At 53.9% G+C, this 17,510-nt stretch overlaps 1 protein-coding gene and 1 non-coding gene across 3 annotated transcripts in view; both read left to right on the top strand.

Annotated features, from left to right (window-relative positions):
- The window catches only part of AP1G1 (adaptor related protein complex 1 subunit gamma 1), a 91,912-nt gene that overhangs the window by 61,858 nt on the left and 12,544 nt on the right, over positions 1–17,510 (top strand). For both annotated transcript variants that reach the window (XM_075918210.1, XM_075918211.1), the window contains 11 exons: positions 76–189; positions 5,284–5,424; positions 6,194–6,248; positions 11,329–11,451; positions 11,797–11,886; positions 12,946–13,073; positions 13,521–13,625; positions 15,570–15,708; positions 16,165–16,291; positions 16,675–16,770; positions 16,975–17,135. In XM_075918210.1, coding sequence (XP_075774325.1) covers positions 76–189; positions 5,284–5,424; positions 6,194–6,248; positions 11,329–11,451; positions 11,797–11,886; positions 12,946–13,073; positions 13,521–13,625; positions 15,570–15,708; positions 16,165–16,291; positions 16,675–16,770; positions 16,975–17,135 — 1,279 coding nt within the window. The remainder of the gene's footprint in view (positions 1–75; positions 190–5,283; positions 5,425–6,193; positions 6,249–11,328; positions 11,452–11,796; positions 11,887–12,945; positions 13,074–13,520; positions 13,626–15,569; positions 15,709–16,164; positions 16,292–16,674; positions 16,771–16,974; positions 17,136–17,510) is intronic.
- On the top strand, positions 1,500–1,586 carry LOC112545512 (small nucleolar RNA SNORD71). Its single transcript, XR_003088993.1, has one exon. It is a non-coding gene; the product is annotated as a small nucleolar RNA SNORD71 (small nucleolar RNA).

Here is a 17,510-nt window from a genome sequence, read left to right as displayed (position 1 = left end):
GAGACTAGACTCTTGTGCTTGACATGGGAACAGAATGGCTGACAACGATGTGTTCTTCCTTTGTCCCTGTGCCAGATATGTGGCTCTGACCTCCTTGTTGAAGACTGTGCAGACAGACCACAATGCAGTACAGCGGCACAGAAGCACCATTGTGGACTGCCTAAAAGATCTGGATGTCTCCATTAAACGGTAATTGCGCTGCAGAGAGCTGCCTGCCTGAGTCAGGATGGGGAGCAGGTGGGATGGCTGTTAATGGCCTAGCCAGTGCTGCAGTCCCGCAAGGGAGGCTTGTCCTGTCCAGCCAGTCTCCTGCATCGGAGAGAATGGGCATGGTGGCAGGCAGCTCGGTCTGACACAGGAAGCGTCTTTGGGACCTGTCCACCCTCGCTAGTAAGATGCCGCACAAGCCCAGGCCCGAGTAGTGCAGATCAAGTGGTAAAACTCCCTCCCCTCCCTGGCGGATGCTTAAAGCGATCAGGCCCAGAGCCGTTCGGCATAGGCTGGAGGATCAGACAGGGCCTGGGCCTGGGCTGCTGAGCGGCGCTCGCTAGCATGGTCCTAGGGGTTCCATGGAAACCCAGGGGAGATGGATTAGCTCGGAAGGGTTGTTTCCTGTGGTGCTTTCCAGTCCAGCACATCTCACTGCAGGGATGGCCTTGGTGTCCTGGTACTAAGTAACTGCCTCCTTTGGACACACTAAACACCTTGATGGGTTGTCTTGTGAGGAGGGTGGAAAATCCTGTTTTGATTGGTTAACCCGTTAAACGTAGCGTTTAACCAGTTAACTAATTGGGAGGGAGGCGGAAGCGCTCCAGCCTAGCTAGGCTGGAGCACCCCCTCCCCCCCATCTGCCATGGCTGGTCTGGAGCAGTCCTCGCTGTCGGGGGTGCAGCCAGGGCTACTGGCTCCCTCCCCCTCATGGGGGGCCCTGGAGCGACCCACTGCCAATGGTGGGCTGCAGGCATCGGGGATTGGGGGGCTGCTAACGGGTCACTGCTCTTATATCCTATTGCAAACATACCTGTTTTTGCTGTCCCACAATCTAAGGGTCTCCTTCAGCATCAACATCCAAGCGTGTCAAGTGTCTCTCCCTATTGAAAATGTGTGTTGGATACAGCTTTGGCAAATAATCAGCTCACGTGCTTTTCATCGCTATACCTTGTATTTCTGTCCTTTCTCCTGTCTTTAGCTCGCTTGTTCAGTGGTGGTGTTCTGCAGATTGGATCTGCCCTTCTGCTAAAATTTAACTTCGACTGTCTTTGCAATGGGACTTGTCCATGCTACTCTTACAGATGATCCACATTTGAATGTCTGAGAGCACATGGATTCAGCAGATCAACAGATTTCTAGGGCCTGCATGAGAGTCTGTAGATGGCTGTGGTGTGTCCAAGCCTCGGACAGTTTGCAGGTATAGGGTGGGAAGGTCACAGTGTCATGCTCCGGAGCCTGCTAGGAATTTATTGGTATTCTAGAGCCCTGCAGAAACTTCTACTCTGTTCTGTGCTGTTGGAGGATGAAGCCTTTGAGTGATCCATCGACAGAGTGCTCTGTCACAATGCTGACACTCAAGCTGCTGACAACACACATCTGTCATTCCAATAGTCAGCTGACTGGGAGACAGAATTCCTGGGGCCATTAGAAGCAGATCTGTGTGGAAGCCAAGAGGATGAGAGCTTTTTTGTACATTTGATATTGGCTCTGTATCAGGGCCTATCCTTATCTCCTTTATCCAAATTGCAGTGTATTAGTAAAGCATTTGATATGGTCTTGCAGGACCATCTTATAAAGACACTAAGGGGAAACAAGCTAGATGGGGTTACTATAAGGTGGGTGCATAACTGGCTGGATAACCATTCTCAGAGTAGTTATTAACAGTTCAGTCATGCTGGAAGGGCATAAGTGGGGTTCCACAGGGGTCTGTTTTGGGACTGGTTCTGTTCAGTATCTTCATCAGTGATTTAGATATTGGCATAGAGAGTACACTTATTAAGTTTGCAGATGATACCAAGCTCAGAGGAGTTTGCAAGTGCTTTGGGGGATAGGGTCATAATTCAAAATGATCTGGACAAACTGGAGAAATGGCCTGAGGTAAATAGGATGAAATTTAATAAGGACAAATGCAAAGTGCTCCACTTAAGAAGGAACAATCAGTTTCAGACATACAGAATGAGAAGTGACTGTCTAGGGAGGAGTCCTGCAGAAAGGGATCTAGGGGATCATAGTGGACCACAGGTTAAATATGGGTCAACAGTGTGACGCTGTTGCAAAAAAAGGAAACGTGATTCTGGGATGCATTAGCAGGAGTGTTGTGAGGGACACCTGAGAAGCCATTCTTCCGCTCTACTCTGCGCTGGTTAGGCCTTTATTAGTGTATTGTGTCTAGTTCTGGGCACCATATTTCAAGAAAGATGTGGAGAAATTGGAGAGGGTCAAGAGAAGAGCAACGAAAATGATGAAAGGTCTAGAGAATATGACCTATGAAGGAAGACTGAAAGAACTGGGCTTGTTTAGTTTGGAAAGGAAAAGACTGAGATGGGGACATGAGAGCGGTTTTTAAGTATCTAAAAGGGTGTCACAAGGAGGAGGGAGAAAAATTGTTCTCCTTGGCCCCTGAGGACAGGACAAGAAGCAATGGGCTTAAACTGCAGCAAGGGAGGCTTAGGTTGGACATTAGGAAAAGTTTCCTACCTGTCAGGGTGATTAAACACTGGAATAAATTGCCTGGGGAGATTGTGGAATCTCCCATCACTGGAGATATTGAAGAGCAGGTTGGACAGACACCTGTCAGAGATGATCTAGACCATGCTTGGCCCTGCTGTGTGGGTAGGGGACTGGACTTGACCTCTCAAAGTCCCTTCCAGTTCTAGTGATCTATGATTATATGTCTATTTAGCGCAGTTGAAAGTGCTCTTGGCCCTTGCTTATAGGTTGTCAACTGCGCACTAAATAAAATCCAGCTTTGTGCTTGGGAGATCCTAAAGGAAGAAAATCTCGGAGTATTGTCAAAGAAACTGCAGCTGTGTCCTGTGTTCAGTGCTCTGATGTATGGAATTGTGAGGCACCAAAAGACTCCTTTCTTACTGCCATATTGATCAATGTCAACACTACACAAGGTTAATACTTAAGCACGTAACACCAATGGTCTCCTAGTGCTAGGGACAGTAAAACAATCTCTCAGTGGTACAGGTCTGTTACTAGACAACCAAGGAGAAATTGTTGATGATGTAGAAAAGGCAAAAGTGTTTAATTTTTGTAATATTAGGAAGAAGTCAGAAGTTACAGTCAGAGCTTACAGTGTGAAAGAAATACTTTATATTATGACACTGATTGGGGAGATATTAAAAGGCAGCTACTAATGCTAAACCATTTTAAATCATCATCCCCAAATATTTTCACTCAAGAGTTGGATGGGGAGCTCTCTGATCCACTGATACAGATATTTAATCTTGGAATACTGTGGAAATGCCAAGTAACTGGGAAAAAGTGAATGTACCAATTCTTAAAAAGGGCCAGCGGATGACTTTGGTAACAAAAAGCTAGTTCATTCCACATTGGTTCCAGATAGAATTTTAAAAAATGGAGATACTGAGCATAAGCGGTTAAGAACTAAAGGATGGTAGCACAGTTCAACTTGATTTCACTGAAAATATTACTATTTTTGAGATAGGGAACTACATAGGCTGTTCCTTAGGCCATGTCTACACTGGCAATTGAATGACACAGCTTTAGTTCCTTCGGAGATGTTAAAAAAAACCCAAACTCACCCAAAAGACAAGTTTTGCTGTGGCAAGTGCCAGTGTGAATAGCGCATTGCCAGCAGGAGCACTTTTGGGGCAGAAGTATTTTGTCAGCAGAAGAACTGGCAAACAGTGGTTCCACTGCCTGGCTTGTAGCAACTTGGCTAATTTGACATCGCCATGTCGCTAAAAAAATGCGTAGTGCAGACAAACTCAGACTGCAGTGAGACATTTAACTTGGTCCCTCACAACATTGTGATTTTACAAAATGAGCACTCAGTTTGTCATGTGGAACACATAAAGCAAAGTTCTCAAAGTAACTTAGTAAGTGATGATGTTTCCTCCTCTTTGAGAGTCTGTGGCTCGTGATATTCAGCATCTGTATTCAAGAACTGAAAGAGAAAATAGTCATTTCCCATGTGGGGCAGATGACAGATTGGTGGAATGGAAAATGGTAGCTCAGTTTCGTAGAATAATATGAGTTGCTTGGAAAAACTGAGCTGGGCTCAAGTGACCAATGTGTGTGTGAATGCAGCCAAATACAAGGGAATAGATCTGGGAACCAAGGACTTAGTCTCAGCCCCTGTTCTGTGGTTTGGAACGCAGTGACTCTGAAAGGACTTAAGGGTCATGGTGGAAGCCAGCGGGACTTGTGGCTGAGGGCTAATGCAGCCCGTAGGCATCTGGACAGGGGAACACTGAAAAGAAGGCATTATGGTCTCAAATGTTTTTCACAGCTTATAACTGGAACATCATGTCCAGTCCTGGTGTCCAGGGTTCAGAAAGGTGTTGACTAACTGGAAGAGATTCGCAAACCTGTGTTACAGTGAGACGAAAGGTGTTCCATCAATTTAGTGTATTCAAGAGAAGGGCCAGAGGTGACTTGATCACTGTGTGCAAGCACCAATGCGGAGAAGAGGAGAGGGCTGTCTCATCTAGCAGATGCAATGAGACGCAGTGATTGGAAACTGAAGCGGAACACGTTCAGACTGGTTTTTAACCATGCGGGTGGTTTACAAGTGAAACAACTTACCCAGGATGTGGTGGATTCTCCGTCCATTCAAGTCTTTAAGCTTAGCTTGGCCAGACCCTTTGGGTTTCTGCCCTGTACTATATGGCAATCAGGCTAATGATCATCATACCCTTCTGGCCTTCATCGAAACAACTGTAGCCTTTTGTGGCCTGGGTTGCATTCCCATCGTGCTGTTATGTCAGTCTAATTCTGCAAGGGAGTGACCAATAGCTGGAGGGTCAGAAAAATCTCAGCTGGACACTTGCTGCTGAAAGGTGTTCTATTTCGTTAGGCTAGTTAGAGACTTCCATGAAAATGCTGGAGAACTTGCCTTTCCCTCCCCCCGCTTCAGTTGGTTTTTGTTCCCCAGTTCCTCTGCCTGTAAGTGGGGAAAGCAGGTTAATCAAGATGGCTGCTGCCGCCCTTACTGATAGGTGAGACAGCAAGAAATGGAGGGGTTTGGGCGGGTGGGCAGCCTGTGCTCATGTGTTTTCTTTGCTAGAGATGGCTTATTAGCACTCTGTCTTGTTCTAGGCGCGCAATGGAACTGAGCTTTGCCCTAGTGAATGGGAACAACATCCGTGGAATGATGAAGGAACTGCTGTATTTCCTGGATTCCTGTGAGCCAGAGTTCAAGGCAGATTGTGCCTCTGGAATATTTCTTGCAGCAGAGAAGTAAGTGTGGCTGGGCATTTGGGTCTTTCTCCCTGCCTTGTGAGAAGCAGTGAGACTGGGGACCACTGCTGGCCATTTCTTCCCTTTGCCAATCGGCCCTAGTGGCGTCTGGTGCTAGACCTGTCCTGAGAGATGGGATGGTGCAACGCTGACAGTTGGATGGGAAGTTCTGTTTGTAGGCACTTGATTACTGAAAACCACCTTAAACAGAACCAGTGGGCTGGCCCCTGCTACTTGGAATGACGCAGAGTTCAGTCTTTTTTTCATTAAATTGCTAAACAAAGTGATCTCGTTACTGCTGTGACCTGGTAATTGGAAGACTGGCTTCACTGTCCTGTCCTGCAGAGTATCGCTTTCCTCCGTACGAAACCTGGTCACTTAAAGCTGACCTATTGAAAACCTGAATCTACAGGCTGCACCGACTTGTGACATGATTGGCTCTGGGGATAGCGTCGCAAGTCGAGGGCCTTGTAACTCGAGCCCGCATTTCCGACAGGCAGCGTATGCTGTTGTAAATGCGGGGCCGAGGACGTAAGTCGGGGGATTTCGGCCCCTTTCGCACTTACGGAAAAAAGGCCGGAAGTACGGAGGGATTGTAAATCGGGCCGTTGTAAAGGGGGGGGCCTGTATATACAATTTCCCAGCAAATGAGAGAGGACTCCAGGAGGGGAAGGAAGAAGAGTCTTTCATACTCGTGCCAGGTTTTCTGCTGGTGGTTAGTGTCTGGACTAGTCACTCATCTGACTTTTTTCCTCCATTATTTTCTCAGATATGCCCCGTCCAAGCGCTGGCACATAGACACAATTATGCGAGTCTTAACAACGGTAAGTGGTGCCTAGCCCGAGAACCTATGAAGAGCTTGCTGTAACTTCATGCAGTGGCTAGTCCTGCAGCAGTTTAGACCCATGAGCCACTCTGCACCGTGGCTGTATTGACTGCAGACCGTGGACTCTAAAACACAGCACTGTATGCGTTGGGGATAGCAGTTAAATAGCAGTTAATTGGATAGTTGATTGACCTCCTGAATTTGTATTGGTTACTCGACTATTCTGTGGTCCCCGGGGCCGGCAGCCAGTGCGCTCCAGCCCCACTCCTGGGGAGACCCCTGCCACTCCGTGCTGCTGCGTCTCTATCAGAGGCAGCAGCACAGGGGGCCAGGAGGGAGCTGGGCCAGGGGGGAGCCAGTGTAAAAACCAGCTCCCCTAGTGGACCGGCTGCCTGTTGCCCTGCGCTGCTGCCTCTGATACAGAGCAGCACGGGGTGTCAGCAGCCCTGCCCGGGGGTGAGGGGAGTTGGAACTCCTGGACCCAGCACGAGCCAGAACGGAGCCAGGCTGCCTGCTCCTCATACACTTCCAATGCAGAGCCCCAGCGGGGGAAGGTCCCGGACCCGGTGCAAGCTGGGACTGAGCCAGGCTGCTAAAACATTGATTGGGGGAGGGGAGTGTGTGTGTCTGTAGCATTAGCTTATGAGCCTTTTCTTACCAGTTATCGGTTACAGCCCTAGTACCTGTACGACAAGCAGCCTGGGACGGCAGCGTTTCCTGAAGCGAGAACTGGAAAGGGTTTAGGGCGTGTTTAAGATTTCAGAAGGGAATGCAAGGAGCCCTGATGGAATGGTGTCCTACTATTTTAAACGCTAATGCCAGTAGCCCCCCAGGAAAGTTCAGGCCTCCTTATGCTGTGTGCAGCACAAGTGAGGGGTCTTCAGGGGAGAGACCATAAGCCAAGTGACCTGTGAAGGATTGGGGGGCTGGGGGACAGCACAAATGGATACTCCTGCCGTTCTTGTGGAATTAGTTCTGCCGTCACTGCTGAGGTGGCATTAGAGGAAGACCTTGCCGATGAGGGCAGGGAGCAGATGCCATGTGAAATGGGCAGCGTGGAGGGAGGCCTGGCAGAGCTGTGGGAAAGGCTGACAGATAAGTGCTGGAACTGAGGTTTGAGACACTGTGCCTGAGAAACGCGCTGCATCCCGGTGTGGAGAAGAGCAGCTTCCTTCGTGGGGCAGAGACTCGCTCTCCTGTGCGAGCGGCCTGCTGCGGTTCCTCGTGAGTCCTGCGGCCTTGCCATGGGGATGGCACAAGACGGCGCTCTCTGTGCGCTGGCCTGGGGCTGCTGAAGGGCGTCTGTGCTGCAGCAGAGAGTGGCTCCCAGCCCAGGAAGACAGACACACGGGAGCTCTGCTGATGCCACACAGTGAAATCGTAGTGTGACTGTTCCGGCACAGGCGGACATGGGCTAGTCACCCACGCACGGATGGGCTGTACTCGGGTGGCTACTGCCCGCGTTGCAGCATCCATGCTGACTGTTCACAGTGCGCTAGGTCAGCGGTTCCCAACCGCGGGTCCACAAGCCCCTCTCGGCAGGGCCACGCCCCCCGCTTTTCTGTAGCCCTCCCACTGGCCTTCCCCAGGGCGTTCCCTTCCCGCCCACTTACCCGGCAGCAGGCAGCTGGGCGATGCAGGTGAGGCTGTCCCTGCTGGGGCACAGTTCTAGCTCTGGTTGCCGCTATACGGCGGGCCTGTGTGGAGCGCGGCGGCTCCGGTGGGCTGGGCCGTGCGGCGCATGGCTTCCCGGGGGAGGGGCAAGCGCTGCGTGGAGTGTGGCTGCCCTGGGGGGGCCAAGCGCCCCGTGGAGCGTGGCCCCACATGTTGCATGGAGCGCAGCTGCCCTGGCCGGCGGGGCCTAGCATGATGGGTAGCTGCCCTTTCGACCCGTTCTTCTCCCTCCCCCTGGCCTTTAGCTGCTCCCAGCCCGGGGCACACCCAGGGTTATTATGCGTTGTTCAGTGCACAGGAAAGTGCGAGTGTGCCAGTGCTGCCCGGCCTGTTAACTTCTGCCGTTGTCATTCTGGTGCAGTTGAGGCTAAAGGTTCGGCCTGGCAAATGCTCGGTAACAAGTACGGGCAACTATTTGATAGCTTTTTAAAATGTGCGGGGGCAGCAGGTTTTCAAGGTTTGGCTAACCGTCACGTCCCCCCTTTGATTTGCCTCCTATGCCATGGGTTAAAATGACCACAATGAATATGCAAATATTTCAGCGCTGGTCTGCCGACGGCTAAGTCAGCTTGCCGGTCTGCGGCGTGACAGGTTGGGAAGCGCTGCACTAGGAGCCTGAGCAGAGAGAGTGCATCGGTCTGCTCGCATTGGGCAGCACCTCCCAGCGGGGTGGGGCCCATCGTCTACCTGAAGCTCTTGGGTTTTCTTTTTGGCCAAATGCCGATCTGCTTGCTGGTGGAGCCGCGGGCGGCTTAGCCAGAGCCTGTAGACTTCGTTGTCCTTGGTCAGCCTTTTGGCTTGGTTCTTGATGCCAAGGCCCCAGACAGGAGGTGCAGCTCCGGCAGAACGTGTCCTTCCTCCCAGACGCCACAGACTCTGACACCACTCTGGCTGTGAGCGAGAGAGCAAACGCTGCCTCCTGTGCCCAGGAATCGCATGCTGCTTTATGCCGGTGCCCTCAGCCTTTCAGACCTGTTTCTGGAGGCCTCAGTTCCCTTTTCTGCTGTCATAATGTGGGAAAGAACATGAGTACGGCCAGACTGGGTCAGACCAAAGGTCCAACCACCCCAGTGTCCTGTCGGCCCAGAGTGGCCAATGCCAGATGCCCAGAGGGAGGGGACACAACAGGTAATCCCAGTGCTGGCCCACAGCATTTTGGCACCTGAGGCGGGGAGCTCAAATGACGCCCCCAAGCCCCTTTTCTCCTGCCTGCCTGTTATGTCTCTCGTGCCCTCCTTCCTCCAGCACAGCCCTCCCCATCTCTGTGCATCTGGAGCAGAGAGAATACAGATGCACCAGCAGCAGACACAATTTTCTACACTCTGGATGCTAGTGGCGCCCTCCCCTCCCACAGTCTGGCATCTGAGGTGGCTGCCTCAGTTTGCCTCGTGGTAAAGGCCAGCGCTGGGTAATCCTCGTGATCCCTCCCCTGTCACCCACCTCCAGACGCCATTCCTAGCCGGCCTGGCTAATAGCCAGGGCTCGACAAATAGTGTAACCTACTTGCCTGTGGCGAGTAGATTACACCATGGAAGAGCCGGCACAGAGCGATCTGCTCGGTGAGCCCTGCTAATAGCCATTGATGGACCTAACCTCCGTGAATCTATCTAGGTCTTTTTTGAACCCTGTTCAAATCCTAGCCTTCATCGCATCTTCTGGCAAGGAGTTCCACAGGTTGACTGTGCGCTGAGTGAAGGAAAACTTTTTTTGTTTGTTTTAAACCTGCTGCCTATTAATTTCATTTGGTGACCCCTAATTCTTACATTGTGGGAATAATAACTTTTCCTTTTTCGCTTTTTCCACACCAGTCATGATTTTATAGACGTCTATCATATCCCCCCTTAGTTTCCTCTTTTCTAAGCTGAAAAGTCCCAGTCTTTTTAACACTCTTCAAATGGGACCCATTCCAAACCTCTAATCATTTTAGTTGCCCTTTTCTGAACCTTTTCCGATGTTAATATAGCTTTCTTGAGATCAGGCGACCACATCTGCACGCAGTATTCAGATGTGGTTGTACCATGGTTTTATATAGAGGCAGTAAGATATTCTGGGTCTTATTCTCTATCCCTTTTTTCAGTGATTTCTAACATTCTATTTGCTTTTTGACGGCCGCTGCGCACTGAGTGGATGTTTTCAGAGAACTGTCCACAGTGACTCCAAGATCTCGCGCTTGAGCACTTGTAGCCAAATTAGTCCCCATCATATTGGATGTACAGTTGGGATTATGTTTTCCAATGTGCATTACTCTACATTTATCAACATTCAATTTCGTTTGCCATTTTGTTGCCCAGTCACTTAGCTTGGTGAGATCTTTTTGAAGCTTTTCACAGGCTGCTTTGGTCTTAACTATCTTGAGCAGTTTGGTATCATCTGCAACTTTGCCACCTCCCTGTTTACATGGGCCTGGGATCTCTGGTGAAGGAACAGCTGTGTGAGCTCTGAGAGAATCAACGGCCTTGGTGCTGAGAGCTGCCACGAGAAGCGGGGCCAACTTCTCTCGTTCCATCCTCTGCTTCTCCTTGGGGAACGGAGCCCTAAGCCATGCAAATGCCGAACAGAAAATCAGTTCGTCCTCCAAAGCTCAGTCTGGATTTGCCAAGTCAGGGGAGGCGGATGAAGGAGCCATAAGAGACAGGACAAGGCGCATTTTTGCTAATAAACAGCAGCCTTAGCTTGTGCTTCCCAAGCCATTCGTGCAGGGAGTGATGCGATGGCAGTGACCAGTGTTCTGCTTGGCTCCTGTGGGAAGCAGGGAATCGGAGTACTTTGGGCTGTGTGTTGTGACCAGGACCTCTGGACCTGAGGGTTTTCTGGCTCATCGGGGAGTAGCTTGGTGTCTGGGGGAGCAGGGAGAGAAGCTGAATGACTGTCTCCTAATCCTTGGCTGTGTGTCTTCACCATCAGCCATAGATGTCTGCAGTGCACATGGGGTATGTAGAGCTAAGCCCTGCAGTGAAAAGCAGGCTGTGTCTACGCCGGTGTGCGGGTACCTTCAGCAGTGACAGGGTCTGGCACGGGGAGGCTGGGGAAAGCACGTCTGCAGGATGCAGTGGGAATGAGCTTGCTGCTTTTTGCAGTGTTGCCAGCAGAGGTGCTGCCTGGCCACGTCGGGAGGCGTGTAGAGTATGGGCTCAGGCTCTGTCGCCCTAGCAATGCCTTGCCGTCTACACTGTTCACACCCGGGCCAGTGGGGCATGCAGTGCCGGGGCGCCGCATGCTGCCGTAAGGACTGCGCACTGGGACGCGCCCACCGAGTAGCTCGTCAGGATGTTGCACAGCTGGTTTTGACTCCTGGCCAATTCTTTACCCTTTGAGCTGCACTGGTGGCTGGAGCGTGTTGGGAGAGGGTGTGGCTGAAACCCAACGCCTCCTGCGTGTTTCTTGGAATGGGACTTCTCTTGCAGGCAGGAAGTTACGTTCGAGATGATGCTGTCCCCAACCTGATCCAGCTGATAACAAACAGCGTGGAGATGCATGCCTACACGGTGCAGAGACTCTACAAAGCCATCCTGGGGGATTACTCCCAGGTACTGTCTAGCCCACCGCCATGTAGTAAGCGTGTGGGAAAGCTAATGGCGAATGCCCCTAATGTCCCTGTTCGCGAGCCACCATGAGTGACCGCGTCCCAAGGAAGCCCAAGGCTTGGCAATGGCCATTGAAAACCCCCCGGGGGCCAGTTCTCCGTCCCGTGAGGACAGGAGTGGCCCTAATTATGCCTGTTACCTTGATGTGGACCAGTGCCCTCTGGGACCGTAGCAGGCTCCCCCCGGGAGTGCACCGGCCAGCCCTGCTGTGTACCGCGTGAGCTGGGTTGGACGCTGCTGGGCCGTGGCTTGGTGTGCCCTGACAGGTCTAACCTTCTCTTCCCATAGCAGCCCCTGGTGCAGGTGGCCTCTTGGTGTATGGGAGAATATGGAGACCTCTTGATATCTGGTCAGTGTGAAGAGGAGGAGCCGGTTCAGGTACAGTGTGGGACGGGGCGAAGGGCCGTGGGGGTGTTCTCTGGGGCTGGGAGCAGCGGGGCGCGGGGCAAAGGGTCGTGGGGGGGGTGCTCTGGGGCTGGGAGCAGCGGGGCGAAGGGCCGTGGGGGGGGAGGTGCGCTCTGGGGCCGGGAGCAGCGGGTCAAAGGGCCATGGGGGGGGTGCTCTGGGGCCGGGAGCAGGGGGGGCGAAGGGTCGTGGGAGGGGTGCTCTGGGGCCAGGAGCAGCGGGTCGAAGGGCCGTGGGGGGGGTGCTCTGGGGCCGGGAGCAGCGGGTCGAAGGGCCATGGGGGGGGTGCTCTGGGGTTGGGAGCAGGGGGGCGAAGGGCCATGGGGGGGGTGCTCTGGGGCCGGGAGCAGCGGGTCGAAGGGCCGTGGGGCAGGGGGTGCTCTGGGGCCGGGAGCAGCGGGTCGAAGGGCCGTGGGGCAGGGGGTGCTCTGGGGCCGGGAGCAGCGGGTCGAAGGGCCGTGGGGCAGGGGGTGCTCTGGGGCCGGGAGCAGCGGGTCGAAGGGCCGTGGGGCAGGGGGTGCTCTGGGGCCGGGAGCAGCGGGTCGAAGGGCCGTGGGGCAGGGGGTGCTCTGGGGCCGGGAGCAGCGGGTCGAAGGGCCGTGGGGCAGGGGGTGCTCTGGGGCCGGGAGCAGCGGGTCGAAGGGCCGTGGGGGGGGTGCTCTGGGGCCGGGAGCAGGGGGGCGAAGGGTCACGTATTGGCGTCGCCGTAGGGCGGGAGGGCGAAGCTGGCAGGGGCTGTGCGTTGCACGGCTAATGCTCCTTTTCCCGGGGGCGGGGCAAAGCAGGGTATTGCGGATTGTCGTTCAGTGAATTTCTCCGTGCCCACCCAGTGCTCTGCATGCCTGGCCCAGGCGCTGCAAACCCTGTAAGCACAAAGCCAGGCTGGCTGCCCCTCGCCGGGCCTGCCGGCCTGTCTCCCCCGCAGGGAGGTAGGAGCGGAGCGCGCTGATGGCTTGGGAGAGTTCCAGGAGGTGGAGCAGCAGAGCCCATCTCTCCCCGCTGATAGCAGCCCTGTTGCCCTGCTTTGCTCAGGTAACGGAGGAGGAAGTGCTGGATATTTTGGAGAGCGTCCTGATCTCCAACATGTCTGCGTCAGTTACACGAGGCTACGCTCTCACTGCCATCATGAAGCTTTCCACAAGGTTCACCTGCACTGTCAAGTGAGTGTCTTGGGTGCTGGCACGGCACGGGGCGGCCGGGAGGCATGTGACCGGGGCCAGAGGGAGGGACCGTAAGGGGTTTTCCTCTTGCTTCGGCTCTGGACCCTGCCTTGCGTGTGTGTCTGAAGGCTGCCGTGTGGCGCGCTCCCTGTCGGTTATGGTCTGTGCTCCTTGTCTTTGTGGGGGCCGTGTGACTTCACTTGAAAACGTCCTATTGAGGAAGCGAATCCTCGTACGTCTGCCAAGAGCCTCTGTCCGTGTTCAGAGGGAATGAGCAGCCTTGCTCCGTGCAGGGGCTGGGCTCTTGGCTTACACCCAGCAGCACAGGCCTGTATAGCTACCAGGAGAGTGAATTAGAACCAACGCTGCCCCTGCTGGAGCACTCTGAACCCCGGTGGTGCCTGGCTCGGTGCCTGTTGGTCTCATGGTTGGTTTCTTGCCCCTCAGCCGCATTAAGAAGGTTGTGTCCATCTATGGCAGCAGCATTGATGTGGAGCTGCAGCAGAGAGCGGTGGAGTACAATGCACTTTTCAAGAAGTATGACCACATGAGGTGAGTGAGATGAGCCGGGCCTCTTGGTCGAGTCTGACCTGCCTAACGCGGGCCAGAGACCAGCATGCACTGACTGCATCAAGACCGCAGCTTGTGCTTGAGCTAAAACATGTCTCCTGGGAACGCCCCAGTCTTGGTTTAAGGACATCACGTGCAAGAACCCACCATGCACCTTGGGAAGCTTTCAGTGGTTCATGATCCTCCTCGTTAAAAATGTTGGAACTTGGTTGCGTTCACCTTGCCCGTGTGTGCCTCTGTCTGCTAGAGCAGAGTCCCTGTGCTGTCTGATGGCGGCTTCCCGTGTGGATCTCTTTAGGCCCCCACAAGAGACATTCTTCTTCGAGCAGTGTCCCGTGGGTGCTCCACTGTAGGTGTCGGGCTTGTCCCGGCGCCGCAGATCGGAGATCTTTTCTAGCTGTAGTCTGCCAGACCGCACATGCGCGAAGTACGGCTCGTGGCTTTTCGCGCCGTTTGAGCGTTGGTGGTCCGGCTCCCGCCAGTTCCTCCTGACCGTCCTCGGCCGCATTAATGTCTCTCTCGTGAACTCCTGTTCACAAAGACAGAGAGAGATTACCAATAGTTGTTACATACATAGTTAAAAAAAGTATAGTTATAGTTATAGTTCTTTCTGTAGTACCCAGACTGGGTACAAGAGCACGACCATGGTGGGAGACAGCCAGTTCCATCGGCCAGCCAGGGCCTCCAGAACCAGCTTCTGGGCACCCTGGAGCTGGGCTTCTGTGGGCGACATTTGAACAGCTTGTCTTATCCAAGCCTCCTCCACCCGGCACGTGTTCCCCAGCTGCCTTCCCACTGGGCTGCCGTAAGAGCTCTGTGGCAAACCAGTAAGGAAAACTGCTTCTAATGGAATTTAGCGCTGGGAACATGATGGAGCCAGCATCAGGATGGTCAGCTAGCTCCCTGCGACGGTGTAGGAAGTTCTGCTTTCAAGCCAAGAGGGCTGTGGGAAGAGGGTCTGAAGCATTGTGGGGGCTTGAGTGCACCCTGCAGGGTGCCGGGTTGGACAGCTTTAGCCACGGGGCTCTGGGCCCTTGGCAATGTGACGCTTCATTTCCTAGCCTGGAGAGGCACATGGCAGTTTGAGCCCAGTCAGCATCATGGGCCATCTGTCGGGGGACTCCCAACTAGGGATGTAAAATTTCCAGTAATTGGCTAATTGAATAGTGGATGCAATTTGCATCAACTGTTGGATTAATCAGTAAGGGCGTCTCCATCTTGGAAGTGAGCAGTAGCCCCAGGGCCGTTGTTACACTTCAGAGGCGAAAGCGCTGCAGGGACCGTGGGGCCAGCAGGGGACTCAGTCCCCAGCTGAGCCTGGGCTCCACGAGGCATTTCAAAGCGACAGACCCCGGGCTCCATGCAGTGCTGCCACTTTGAAGCTCCCCCTTCTCCCCTCCCACCACCTCCTTCTGATAGAGGCAGCAAGGAGGGGGAGGAGTCACTAGCCGATAAGCATTTGCATGGGCCTGCCCTCCATTTTTCCTCCATGTCTTCCAAACTACCCCCTCGACACACGCAACCTCTGTGGTCCGCCTGTCTCCTGGTAGCTCTCCGGGAGGACTGGAACTTGGGTAAGTCTGCTGCGGGGGTGCTCGTCCTCATTCCTGCCGTGCCTTTTGCTGGGGAAATAACATTCCTGCCAGGAAAACGCCCTCACTTGCTTTAACTTAGCTTCATGTGCAGGAGAGCCGTGCAATAGGACTGTCCCCGGTAGGACTGTCAATACGCAGGCTTACGCTGGGGGTGGAGTGCCCCAGTCTTTCCTCGGCTCAAGCTCAGTTGCATGATGGCAGAATTCGGCTCTTCTCATAGAGCTGAAGGGTAGGGCCAGGCTCCCTCCTCACCTCGGCTTGGCCATCTCAAGCACTTGGGCTTGGGATCAGGGTTGATGGCCCAGCGTGTAACCGTGTCAGCTTCTTACAGGTCAGCCCTGCTCGAGAGAATGCCAGTTATGGAAAAGGTGACCAACGGCCCCACTGAGATTGTACAGACCAATGGAGAGACGGAGCCGGCAGTGCTGGAAACCAAACCTCCCCCCTCTGCGCTGCAGCCCGCCAGCCAGGTAATGGGAGCTGCTCTCTGCCGCTGGCCTGTCAGACCCCTCCTCCCTAGTAATCCAGGAGCATCCCTCCATCGTGTCTGACTGCCTGGTGCAACCTGGCTGTCCGCTGGTGAGTGAGACCCAGGGAGTCAGGATGTTGCAAAAACCACGTGCGTGGTTAACGGTTTTATGGCTGTACCTGGAATTTTTCTGGTCAGAAATAGAAGTACCAGTACAAGGTTCCTTCCAGTATCCCTGGCGTGCTCTCACTGTACCTGCGTGATTGTGCAAAAAACATTCCTGTCTCTCAAAACTCCCCCCCTTACGTGCACCAGACTTGAGGCAGGCCGGGGGTCTGCTTGTTAGAGATCTGGATACGCTGTGGGCAAGGCAGGGCAGGGCAGTCCAGGTTCCCCTACGGAAGCGAAGGCAGCAGGGAGAGGAGTACGTAATTGGGTTTTGTTGCTTCCTTATTAGGCAAATGACTTGTTGGACTTATTGGGAGGAAGTGATATAACCCCCGTCATTCCAGCTGCCCCTACAAGCAAGCCAGCCTCTGCCGGTGGGGAGCTCCTGGACCTCCTGGGAGATCTCAACCTAACAGGTGAGGCAGCCTGATGGGTGGAGCTGGGCTAGGGTAGGAGGGGTGAGTTGCAGGGCATTGCATGCTCTCTCTGGGGGCTGGTCCGTGGCTGATCTGGCAATGGGTAAGAAATGGGTTGGAGTGAACTTTGTCCCCCTCTGTCCTGGGACAGATTCTCAGCCAGGCAGGAGAGGGTTGAGAGGGGTTTTCTGTCTGCCTGAAGAGCTGCTGGCTTCCAAGGAGAGACCCCTTGCTGGTGCTGGCTGCGATGGCACTCACCCTTCAGGAGAGGAGATGGCCCTGCGTGTACTAACAGCAGGTTCCTACTAGCTAATCTGTGAGCTGGGAAAAGCCACTCGGCACTTCCTCCTAGCTAACCGCTGCCTTCTGACTGCTCCCTCCAGGTTCCCCAGCCTCTGTCCCTACGTCTCAGATATCACAGCCTGCGTTCCTCTTGGATGGACTCTCATCACAACCTCTCTTCAATGATATTGCTGCTGGTAGGAGTCCAAAAGCCGTGGAGCGATTGTAACCATCAGGGGGTGCGGAGCTCAGGAGCACTGTGTGAAGGGGTGGAGGAGGAGATGGGATAAGGGGGCGGGGGAGGAGGATAGCCCTTCTGGCCGGAGGCTCTAGGGGCCTGCCAACCTTGAGAATGCTCTCCAGATCCTTATTGGGCTACTGTTCTTGTCCCGTGGCTGCAGGCATCCCTTCCATCACTGCGTACAGCAAGAATGGGCTGAAGATCGAGTTCACCTTTGAGAGATCGAACACAAACCCCAGTGTCACCGTGATCACGATACAGGCCTCCAACAACACAGAGCTGGACATGACAGACTTTGTTTTCCAGGCTGCGGTACCAAAGGTAGAGCTGCCACAGCAGGCTGGGTGGCTAGCCCGCTGTCTTGTCAGTGGTTTGCCCCTTGCACACAGGAGGAGTTGAAGCTGTTCTCTTAAATCTCAGCCCGCCCAGCTAGGCCCGCGCTCAGACTGTGTGTAGAGTTGCCACAAGGGCGGAGCTTTCCCGGGCCTGGTGCTGCTGGGGGGGTGAAGGGATCCTTCTGGGAAGTCTGATTTAAACCCAGGTCAGCATGAGCAGTGCTTTTTGTGTGCCGGTATGCCCTGGGGCAGCTGGGCTCCCGAAGGAAGTGCGCCCAGGACAGATGGCCCTTAAAGGGGCCACAACCGCATTTCGGCCCCCCAGCGCGGCTTTTTTAGTTTTTTGGCTCAACGACTTTTC

Source organism: Pelodiscus sinensis, unplaced genomic scaffold (genome assembly GCF_049634645.1).
Source record: "Pelodiscus sinensis isolate JC-2024 unplaced genomic scaffold, ASM4963464v1 ctg64, whole genome shotgun sequence".
In the NCBI taxonomy this organism is placed as follows: Eukaryota; Metazoa; Chordata; order Testudines; family Trionychidae; genus Pelodiscus; species Pelodiscus sinensis.
This window is presented reverse-complemented; position numbering and strand designations above follow the sequence as displayed.